The 12,247-nt window shown below is 36.7% G+C and overlaps 1 protein-coding gene across 9 annotated transcripts in view; it reads right to left on the bottom strand.

Moving 5' to 3' along the window:
- Positions 1-3,155: 3,155 nt before the first annotated feature.
- HEATR5A (HEAT repeat containing 5A) overlaps positions 3,156-12,247 on the bottom strand; it is a 68,671-nt gene continuing 59,579 nt past the window's right edge. For 6 of the 9 annotated variants that reach the window (XM_054199932.1, XM_054199935.1, XM_054199934.1 and 3 more), the window contains 6 exons: positions 11,374-11,521; positions 10,387-10,659; positions 7,818-8,042; positions 6,747-6,901; positions 5,120-5,333; positions 3,156-4,847 (listed from right to left, as the gene is read on the bottom strand). In XM_054199932.1, coding sequence (XP_054055907.1) covers positions 4,546-4,847; positions 5,120-5,333; positions 6,747-6,901; positions 7,818-8,042; positions 10,387-10,659; positions 11,374-11,521 — 1,317 coding nt within the window. In that variant the 3' untranslated portion in view covers positions 3,156-4,545. Of the gene's footprint in view, positions 4,848-5,119; positions 5,334-6,746; positions 6,902-7,817; positions 8,043-10,386; positions 10,660-11,373; positions 11,522-11,784; positions 11,953-12,247 lie in introns of those variants that run through there. The other 3 variants (XM_054199933.1, XM_054199940.1, XR_008466161.1) reach the window with 2 other exon arrangements.

Raw genomic sequence — 12,247 nt, 5'->3', positions numbered from 1 at the left:
CTGGTGGCGTAGCACTGACATCTTTCGTGTCTCCTTGTGCAGATAACATAATGCATCAAATGCGTCTGGCTTCATTTATCCTACATAATCAACTTTCAGTATTCATTATTTAAAAATATGGTAAGAGGCAGGTAAAGTCTGGCCAAACATGCCTTTTCATTTTTTTTTTGGCTTTGAAGCTATAGCCCACTGGCATTAGATAGGTTGACCAGTGTATGTAAAAATGATCTGCTTGCTACCTGGGTTCAGCTAGCTCAACTGGAGTCCTGTGTGGAATGCCATCTACAGCAGGAGCTCCAATCCTGCTCAGACGACAGCGCTACGGACAAATCTCAGCACTTCATTTAACACTTGGCTGCGTGAAAGTAGTTTCACTTTATTGCCTATTTTTAAGGATCAGAGGTTGCAACTCAACAAGTATTTCATCGTGTCTGTATTTTAAGAGCAACTTTACTTGTCAGCGTGTCATCAGGCTGCACAGATTTCTCATGAGCAGAAGGCAATGTCTAGGAATGCCCACCGGATCAGGGCCAGCCAAGAATTGATACTTTCAAGACACAAGGCAGCGACTCTTCCTGTGGTTTTTGACACCACAGCGTAGAGAAGCAGAAGAACGATCTACCTTGCTCTATGGTTCTTTAAGAACTGAACAAAGAGTGTTAGTGTTCTAAGGATTTTTCCCTCTTGCTTTCTTTCCTTGCTTGAAGTATCATTGGCCAAGTTTTTCACTGGAAAAAAAAACAGGAGCAACTTATTAGACCAGTATTGGTTAAGAAACAACGTGCTCTTCTTGGAAACAGCTTCTGACTTGCTGTCTACTGATAGAGTTAGGGTTACATTTCGGGAAGCTGAAAACAAAAAACGCATACCTAGCAGTGAGATTAGGGATGACGCTTTAGAGGAGACTGTCACAGCGACCCCTCATACGTTGTTATTGCCACAGATACGTCCAACTTAATTCAAATTAAAAATATACTGAAATTCCATTGAATTTGCTGCCCTATCCCTACTAAGCAGTGTTACTATTACTTCTGATAAACTGGCAAACTATCCTAGATCGCTCCATCTCTCCTGCAATTGCGACGACTCACACTGTTACCGCTATGGCAGTCTTGGGGAGGGGGGTGTGGCGCAATCCCTTTGGAAATTCCAATTATTAACTGAATTTTATGAATAAAAAAACCTGCTCTGCTTCCTATGCATTTGGTAATGTTATTTCATGGTGATACGTGCATCACTGGACTGATGCTTCTCTCGGGCTGAAGGCGACTCCTGCACCTGGGAACGTGCCAGATCAGTCTCAGATCTATTCTCGGCAATACTATTTGAAATGCTGCTTATTCAGCTGGAGAGCTACAGACTTGTATCTAACTAAAAACAACCACATCCCATGTGTGCTGCTTTTGCACAGTTTTGACTAATTCTGGTTTGTTGCAGTCAACAGAAAGTTGTCTGCAAATAATTTTTGCATAGTACTTAAATATTACATTTGGTGATGTACCTGTATTTATATCTTTATATAGAGATACTTACAGTTAGGCAAAGGCAGGACCTTTTGTCACACAAAAACATTAAACTCTTTAAAATAAACAGTGGAAACATATGAAGTAAACATGCATGCAGGCCACAGGCTTCATCGCAAAGACAATTTACTGGAAGAAAATTTACTGGTGCTTGTAGAGAAATGGCAGGAAAAACAATCAGCAAAGAGGCAGGAGACAGAGGAAGCGGGAGTGGTGAAAGTGAGAGTTTGGTTTATGGCTGAATCTATGTTTGGCTTTTTTTTTTTTTTTTTTGCCTAAACATAACAGCTTGAATGCCAAGCAATGCCTAAAAAAGAAGAGTGGAATGAAAACCAAAACTGGTCTGTGGTCTTCCTTATTTCTTCAGGGAAAAATAAGCTTATGCAAGTTCCTTGTAAACAAGCAAGACTGCATCAAAGGTATCTGGTATCTAAAAGCCAAACTGTTTTTATAACTGAAACAAGATTATATCTGTAAGATTAATTTATAAAATCTTAAATGAGTAAAATTATTAACGTGATCCAACTCGTCATTTTAAGTGTACGTAATAAAGCACAACTCAGGGCAGAGGTATTTTTACTATGTGGATAAATTGATTATCTGGATAAATTAAGCTCACACACATGTCCTAATTCACAGTAGTCATAACGAGAACCATTGCTAATTCTTAATTGAATTGTTTTTGCATTTAGAATACACAGATATGTTGAAAATGGTGCTTTTCCGTGTGTGGCTACAAGAGTTGACTAAGAAACGTCAAATCACACAATTACTGCACTTCTCAGTGACTCAATTGTGAGCTACTACAATATGAGACCCTCTAAGAAATATAGGACTAAGCTCTTCTAAACTTTAGTTTTTGGCTTTTAACAGCTTTGCTCGGTGCTCTTGCAAGTCAAGCATGTTTCTTGAAAGTTCCTGAGCAAAGTAGATTTCATCAGATTGTGTTATCAACATTAAAAAATGTTAGTGAAAAAAGGTTAGTGCTGTTCTTATGCATTACAGAAAATGAAAAAAAGTAGCTGCATATACCTATGTAGCAATTAACTTTCTCAGCAATATTTTTGGCCACTTTGATAGTAAACATGACATCAATTTCTTTTAAAAGTTTCAAGTCCCAAAGAATCTCAATGATTTTCCAGAAGTGGCCGTGGGGGAAAACAAAAACAAAAAAAAAAATAAATGAAGAGGAATGTACCCAATGCGTTATGAAGGGAAAAATAATGAGATAAAAAAATTACTAATGAGATAAAGATGAGTAACTGCCGAATTTAATGAAACTCCCTTTCAACACAGCCAAGAACTACAGATTTGACTGCCATGAAGGAGGTGGAACAAAGAACTTCTGGTTTTCCAGGGAAAGATGGAAGGCATCTCAACCATCTTGCCATAGTTCACACATTCCAGCATTTGGCACAGAAGAGGTATTTGCAGTCATGAAGTCTATCGCCTTTATTTACCCACTGTGTTAAACAGAACAGAGGAAGACCAGCAAGGTAAAGTCACAGACCTTGGTGCCTTCGGCCCAAACGTTTCTTATTCGTTTCCTTGTGGCAGCATACAAACATTTTCTTTCTCTTAGGGAAGTCCTTAGATCTCCTCTGCTATTGGGTAAAATGACTAAGACAAATCTTAAGTGAAGAAAATTAGCTTTATTTATGTAAATTAGAAAAATGAATTGTTAGAACTTTGGTCAAATGGTTAATTATGTACAATTTACAATTATATTTATATACAAAACTTATAATAAAATACAGTACATCACACTTTTCCTGAGTCACAGTGTGTTTCTCAGTTCTGTAAATCTTTTTTTTTTTTTTTTTCCTTCTTTCTTTTAAAGTAATTAGATTCCAGAAGGAAATACTATCCTCAGTTTGATAGTATTTGGTTTAGATAATACTGGTATTAAGAAAGAAGTCAATACACTATATGTAGAAAATACTTTATAGCCATTGCAATTTCGATAGTTATTTTTCTATATTAAAATATGTTCCTTGATAAAAATGTTAATTAAATACTCCTTATTATGAGTCCGCTGCACTTTATTTGACACAAGACAAGCTGACTTCAAACATGTCCATCTCTCATTGCAGAGATACATAAATTTAGATGAGTTACATGTAGATATAACCGATCATTTAAAGATCAGGAAACATACATCCAGATAGAGCAGATGTCTGAATTGAGGCACAGTATATTAAAATTGCTGTCCTATCCCGGACAAGATATGCAAGCTTCAATCGCCTGGCTAGCGTAATACAAAATTAACACAAGTTTACATCCTGAAAAGTGAGACTACGTCAAGCAGCAAGGCACCAAGCCTGCAAATACTTACATATGCATAATAGTCCCACTCTGTAAAGCACTACGGAGTCCTCAGTGAAGAAGCATCGGAGAGCTGTAATTTAACAGCAGTTGTTAAATCTCAGCCAGCTCAAGAAGTTATTAGGATTAAAGCTATCAATATTACCTTTATCGAGTTGAATTTTTTGAGATCAATATAACCTACGGTAAGGCTTACGAGGATATTTAATCTGTTTACTTAATGACGCAGTGTGTTAAATTAGTAATTAGGACAGATTGCAACCTGCAAGTAAATTTATGTCCCAGTTAAATCCAAAAACCAATAAAGGTAACTTATTTTTGACAAACATTGATTTAAAACAAATTAATTTTACTTAATGGCTAAGTGTGGGCTACTCCTAAATGGATCTATGGTAAAGTTCACTATACTTTTTTAATATAGGCGTGTGCATTTCTGGTATTTCAGTCCAAAATAATTCAAAAAATACAAATAAGATGACCTCTGATAGATTTATTCACAGTGTTTAGAGATGTTTAAGAAGTCTCAGGCTAACAGAAAGTTATCTAGAGATTTGGTGTCTCTTCAAAACTTCCTGTAACACTTCAGTGCAAACTGAAATACATGAGATCAACTCATAGTGACCCTACCCTGATTAGAAATTAAAAGGGACCTTTTTTGCTGTTGATACCAAAGCACGTAAACTGACAATAAGAGACTTTAAAGAAAATTGGTCTTTAGCTGAATGCTTGAACTTTTCCCAGGATTCTTTGCATGTTTAGCAGTCTTCACTTTGATGCTTTCTTGATTGCCTTTTACAGCTGACTCAAGCCTGGCTTTCATAGTTGGAGAGGAAGCCATTAGTTTTTTAAAAACGGATGAGTACTGTGGACCAATCTGCATCAGATTTTGCAAAGCAAACTCATGTAGATTTTTTGCCGAGTTTGTAGCAGAAACCAGGGCATTTTCATCCAAAAGAAAGGAAATAAGGATGGGAAGAAGGCAGGCCACCAAATGAGCACCTATAAACATTGAAAACACAACTTAAACATACGCTTTTTAAAAACAGCTTCAAATTCTAACTCGATGTATTTCTCTAAGTTAACATTTAACGCAAACTATAAAGCTGCAAATGTTATTTGAACTGTACGATCAAAAGAACCAACATTCTTGTTTGCAATTTTGTTAGCAATTAGCGTTCAGGACTGGATTCCCAGTGGTCGTTTTAATTTGTTGCTTATTGCGACTTTCAGCATGTCCAACGCTTTGGATACTAGTAATGGAAGTAACTTACGGTGCTCTTCCTCAGCAGTGGCTGTAAGCCCTGTAACCACCTTTATTCCCTCCTGAATGACTTGAAGTTCAGCAGCATTTTCAGGTTTTGCTTTTTCTGTTTCCTGCAGTTTTCCCACAATGGATGGGGCTAAAGAATGAATATAAGGGTATGACACAGTTTTGTTTGGATGCTGAAAGATGGAGTGCAGCAGCTGGTAGCACTTATACTGTACCTAAAGGGAAAATCAAATTTGCAGTTACGAAGTGTTATCCTTAAAAATACATGTCAGAGTGTTTTAAAACACACAGCTTGTCAGATGAAATTTTAGGGAGGGGCAAAAATGTGCCTCACAGATTCAAAATTCATCAGGTTGCAGGCTGCTAATGCATAATACTTTATAGGAGCATTGTAACTTGTAATCAAATTATTAACAGAAACCAGATCACGCTTCCTGTTTCTTTCCACCAAGTCCTACATCTTCCTACACTTTCGAGTTAAGGCAAAAATATTATTTTTGTGCGAAAATTATGTCTTAGTACTGTTTTGAAATAAACTTCCTCTTTGCAAAAACACAGCTGACTGAAAATAGGTGCTTAAAATGTAAGCATTACCTCTGTCAAACTGTAGGCACAATTTTTAAAAGCCTGCAGTGGTGCAGTAGCTTGCATGTCACTGGAAGTCAACAGGACTGAAACTGTCCAGTTCCTACATAATTTCTGAAAGGCTCAGATGCCTAAACACTTGAATAAAACTTGCAAACGCATACTACCATTTTCTTGCAGTCATATTTGGCATCCCCAGCTTCCTATCAGTGGAAACCAATGTTTATGATACTAGAAATGTTTTTGTATATAAAAAAGTATTTCTTACAGCTATTTCTCAAGTAAAGATAACTTTTGTTTAATTTTTTGTTACTACATGAATATATAGAGAGAAGATGCAAGAAAACCAGTTTACAGTGAATTCCCACAGTCAAACATGAAATCTAATGCACGTTACTTTCAGAGTGAGGAAGTCCCAACCTAGAAAAGCAATTTGTATTTGCAATGATAATAAATACAATTTTTTTTCCCTCATATGTTGGTTTTTTAGATGAAGAATAGTAACAGATGAACTGTGGCACTACAACCTAAAGCAACTACGTAAAAATATTTATATAGGCCAGAACAAAGCATTAATCTAGTTCGGTATGCTGCCTCCAGCAGTGGCCAGGAGCTGATGCTCATGGGACAGTAGAAGTTATGTAGTGGTACTTGCTCCAGCTCCCAAAGACCCATAGCTGAGGTATTTCCTATGCAAAAAAATAGTATCTGTGTGTTGAAGACAAAATGAACAAATAAAATGGAACGTGGCTGCAAAACTACACAACTGTACCATGTACTTACCAATGTATAAAGCTCTGACTCTGATGCAATTAAAAAAATAAACCACAGAATGTGGAACTGTATACAGAATAAAAAAATGATAAAATGCACTACTGGACATGTTCTTGCTAACTTGTTCAAATTGTATTTCAAAATACAACAGATACAGTCAGGAAAGAATTAAGTGGAATCAACACACAGGACAAGTGAAACAACTGAACAGAAAAACTAAAATCAATTCAATATGATACCAATACGCTTAACGCTTTACCAGTACTTACAAGAGGATCTTTTGAGTCAAGTGTTATTTTAAACTTCTCAATACAACGCTTTTGAAGGCACTCTACGGTAGTAACTTCTGGACTGGTAGACATAACGAATATTGTAATAGCAGTAAGCAGGCTAACTTCATCAAGTTCTTGGAGAAGCCCATCTACTATTAATAAAGTAAGCAGTCTGTTAGATTTGCATTAAAAAGTAATTCTATGAATTCAAGTGTTACAAAGAGGTGAAATAGAAATATCAATGTCTACGTTTCTTTAGGAATCTCTTTTTTCAAATACATGACATACTCTGGTGCACTGATACGGATTTTTACTCTAATAAAAGCCAAGGCCAAAATGGGAATTCAGGGGTGGTTATATGCATATTTAGAAATAACAGCATATTCCTATTCCATTGTTCCCCTGCATAAAGTACAATAAATATCTTTGAAGAACTGGTATGACATATTAGGGTACAACGCATTTTGAGAATAACGTAAAATTTGCATTAAGAACATATATTCTTTTGCTGGTTAAAAAACCAGCACTATAAACAAAAGTTCCAACAACAAACTACAACTTAGAGATTAAACATAAGGAATGATAAAAGTACTACAAACTTGGGAAGCTGAAGAAGCAGCACATGGAAAACTAACAAAAAATATTTTTTCTTTAACTACTGTTTTAATACCCTTTGCTTCAATACAGACACTAATTCTTTGTGGAGAACCTGCATGCAGTACAGCTGTCTTCTATGCTGAACTGTACGCTGAAGCCGTAACTTCTGTTTATTCCACCATACCATATAACTACATTGTGGACACTACCTAATACAGAGGTCAGCCTCCAATCCCTCATTTATGCAATCCCTCATTTATACCTTTACAGATGACTTCTCATATGAACTGTAGGGACAAGATTTCCCTATAGTTTCAACAGTATTTGGTAGCCAACTAATTCTCCAGTGACTAAGATATTAGTCTTTTTTTAAGATGTGCATGAATTTGAGTAAAACCAAAGAACCTTTCACACAAACATTTTTTGGTTTGTTTTGTTTTTTAAACACACAAACCCAAAATTTGTGCTTACCTTGATCCCAACAGTCAAGCACTGTGACCAAAGCACTACGCAGAAGATCAGTCCAAGCAGTCCGACTCTTCTCTGCTCGAGCCATTGGAGAAGACAAGAGTCCTTTAAGAGCTTGTAGAGATGCAGCAACCGTCAAAGGTAACTGGCCGTCTCGCAATTTCACAGCCGTTTCTTTAAGTACTCCAATTATTAGGTACAAAATAGTAGGAAGAACAGAAACACTTCCTGTAAAATGAAGCAAATTAATTTCATAGAAGTTAAAAAAAATCCAGGTACCTTTTACATTAAAAAAAAAATCTCGTTTTTATTTATAACTTATGTTTTAAAATCACCTATGTGAATGGAGGCTCTGGTAATTTGAAGAAAGATTTGAAATATCATGTGACTTGCTACAGCAAGCATGAAGTCAGACAGCTTAAGTGAAGTTAAATCTTTCCCTCTTAAATTAGGACTGTATCTCTGTACCTGGGTATCTTTTCCTTGATGATTTTATTATATGAAGTGTGGAATTATGTGCAGAGGGAATTATGAACAAAAAAATCAGAAACACTGAGGAGCAGAAGAAGCAAAGCTATGGAAGTATACAAAGTACTGAATAGTAGAAAACAAATTGTGAGCATCTAAGCATACTTTGCTATGCAGACAATACAATGAAGGAAATTAACAGAGGTTAACTTCAAAACTGGTAGGATGAAACACTGATGTGTAGTTAGCCAAGGATGTCATTGTTCCAGGAAATCACTAAAATCAAGAATTTAGTAAAATTAATGAGAAGAGGATTTCTGATTGAAAATGCATAACAAAAGTTACTAGCATTATAATAAAAACACTAACATTAGTTGCTAACAAATATTTTGGAAAAGAGGAAACCTAAGGAGAGAAGCAGATTGCCCTAGAGCCCACTGAACAGATCTTCATCTCTCCCTGCGAATCTGATAGTCTTTTATTCTGACTGGTCAACGATTAAAAAAAATCTCAAAAAAAATAATCTCAGGAATAAACTGGCTTAGCAGTTTAGCATATTCTTAGGTCTTTGAATCTAATAGTAATCCAGAATTCATATTCTTCACATATTGGAGACAATCTGGAAACCCGCATACTTATGTGTTGCTCCCGTCTTAAGTTCTGATCTAGCAAAGTACAGAGTTAAGCATATGGCTTAATAGGCTTACGTCCTTCCCTGATCAGCAAAATGCTTATAAGATTTTAATATACCAATGTTCGTAAGAGACCTGTTGAATAATGAGGGTCTCTGACATACGCATAAATATCTTCTGAACCTGAGGACATCTACCTTCTGTTTTTAAAGTCAAGTATCTGAAAATTGACTGTTGGAATTCAGTAGGAAATGCAGTTCATGAGCATCATTTATTTGAAAATTTCATTATGCATACATATCGTGACAGGGGCCTGAAGTAAGAGACACAGTAGTCACAGGACTATAACTTCAGTTACCTATTACAAGGGAAAAAATGATGCAATTCCACATGGGAATTCTTTCCTCTCTGATTATGAGTTGACTTTTGGAGATGCTTCCTTATTCAAATTACTGTATAAGCAAGCTTAAGCTCCTCATTTTAGTCACCTGACTTAGACACTTAATTTTTCTAGTTGTAAACATCCCGTCTGGTCTGATCCTACAAGCTGTTTGTGGAATAACTTGAACAGCTAAAGACAGAATGAACTACAGTGAAAAAAGAAAAATCATGGTATGAAAAGATTATTTTTCATACAAGATATTTGCCCCCAGATCTAAGTGATGTTATGTTTGTTTCCTTTTGCTTTGAACCAATAAATAATCATCTGCAAGTGGAAAAGAGAAATCATATCATCACCCTGCAATGACAGCAAGAATGGCCTGCTATTCCACTTGGAGTATACTATCCCCCATAGAAGAATCTTGCAAGGGAGAACAAGTTAAGAAAGAAGAATAAATTTTCAGGGCTGGTAAATGCAAAAATTAGCATAAGGTGTAACACAGATACTTAAGGTGGGAACAGAGGAGCAGGGCAGAAGTGGTTTATAGGTGTGGCTGTAACAGTACTGAAAGATCATACATGCGAATACGATATTGGGGAGGGGGGGAGCCATCTTAAAGACTGGAGTGAATCCAAAATGAATCACGAATAAAAGTCAACTAATCTTGAGAAATCAACCATAACTCCTTACAGTGGTTTCCTAATGTTCAAATGATGCCTTTTAGTGAAAGGTAATATGATAAATTTCCCTTTTAAATTTTATTTATGTCTGCATTATAAATTCCAGAATAGACAATTCAAGTACAATAGAACCATGTAGCTATCATATACTTCCCTGTACAAAATGAATCTATTAATTGCACTGCTACACGTGGGAGGAAAAGAAAAACTACTCCTTTAATTGCTTCAGTTTTGTAACTTGTTTTGTAATCTGACAGTCAAAAACATAATTAAAACAGGAAACTGTCACAAGCAAATCAACAAAGATTTGCTGCCAGATTTAACCAGCTGAGAAAATTAGGTAATAACAAGGGGGCTCAGAAGAGCCCAATATTCTTTCATTAATCTTTCCTTCTGATGAAACAGCATACCTTCAGGAGAGCAGACTGCAGGAACATCAGAGAGAATAACTAATGCTGCTGCTACCAGCCTACTTCCATCTTCTGACAATAACAGATGTTTTCCAGATTGAACTGCAGGGCTGCAAGTTAATTTGGGGTTGAGCTGGGGAAGCTGTCTGACAAGAATACAAACACACAACTCCAGTGTTGCGAAGACTAATGATTTCCCAGGCACCAGTCCTCCTGTGTCTTTGCCTTCTCCAAATTCTGGTAACGTTTCCTTTTCTGCAGCACCATCATCAACTAAAACAAAACAAAACAAAAAAAGAAATATGACAGAAATCTGCAGGCTGTATCTTGCTTCCAAAAAGTTCACTTAAGCCTGTTTCATCACCAAGTGATAATTTTGATACATATATATGTGCATGCATATGTATTCAAAGTTCTACTGGCAAACATCCATCCTTCTGAATGAGCAAACTATGCACTCATTGTCAAAAGGCAAAAGCGTGTGCAACAGATTTAGACATACAACGTGCTGAGGCACCATACCAATATGATGTCACCTGATACAAGTGTTTTGTTTCTTCTCCCAGTTTTTTTTCTTTTTTTAAAAGAACTTTAGGAAGTTACAATCACAATAACTAGTGGAGTCTGTCTTGTAACAGCTGTGTGTGCTGAGTCTCTCCTTTGCGCTGCTGCTGCTGATCCCAGCTTTTCACTAAGACTCCTCCCTCCCCAATGCCTCACAAGACTATCCCAACTGCAGTTTCTCCAGATTTCCTCCTCACTTCACGCCCTCTAGTCACCACCAAAACCACGTGCTATCTATCAGACCACCCCAGTTTCTTATGTTAGGCACCTGGACTGACTTAAGTAAACCAAGATTAGTAAACCAACTGTGCAACACTTCAATTAAGATGCATCTTGGAGTATTACCTTCAAGAATCCAGTTTTCCAAGAAAGAATTGCTTTAACCATGATAATATGTATTCAACATCTCATACATTACTGTACCTTCTGCACTTCTCCGCTTTTCCTTCACATGTTCCTGAGCTGCAAAAAGAATCAGCCGAACCACTTCGAGGGCAGCAAGCTGAATATCAGGCGATTCTCTCGTCAGTATCAGTCGATGCAAAACATTTAGCAGCTCTACACCCAACTCCTACAGTAAGAAAAATGCTTACTATATCCTCATTTTAATGCAGGAATTTTAGCAACTTGTTAATAATTGTTAAAGCCAACAGCATTACTCTTATTAATCTCACTAAGGAACACAGTACAATGTCAGGAGTTGGCATTTACTTCAACATCTAGCTCCTAGCTTCCAGCAGCAGCAGTCCTGCTCAATTCTCCCAACAAAATAGTAATCACAGTAATTCAGAGATAAGGCATTTCGAACTACTAAAAGAATCAAGCAATCTTTACCTTATGGCTTTTTAACTCTTGAAGGCGGGGATACTACATTGTATCCCTTCTACAGTATATGCATTTCCTTGGAGAAAGCACCAATAGTCAGCAGAACTTAGGCATGTCCACAGGCTTTATCACTTTTGCTGTGTTAGACAATTGCATGGCACATGGGATAGTATAAAGCTTCATTTAAAGAAAATGAAAAGAATTTTGAAGTTACTACTTCTTTTTAGGATCGCTGGTGTGTTGTGGTTTTGTCCAGTTTCCTTTCATCACCTTCAATGTTTACAACAGAATTAACTGAACAGTCCTTTGAAAGAGTAAGAGAACTTTTTTTTCCTGGAATTCTGTCTTCACCTGGCTCTCATCCTACTTTCCTAATTACTCCTTCCTGACAAAACATCCTCAAGTTCTCTCCCCCTCTCTGTCTTCTTACAGGTTCCATATTATGCTCTTTTTCTATTCTCCCTCTACAGCT

Source organism: Rissa tridactyla, chromosome 4 (genome assembly GCF_028500815.1).
Source record: "Rissa tridactyla isolate bRisTri1 chromosome 4, bRisTri1.patW.cur.20221130, whole genome shotgun sequence".
In the NCBI taxonomy this organism is placed as follows: Eukaryota; Metazoa; Chordata; class Aves; order Charadriiformes; family Laridae; genus Rissa; species Rissa tridactyla.
The sequence above is the reverse complement of the archived record's forward strand: the minus strand, read 5'-3'. Positions and strand labels throughout refer to the sequence as shown.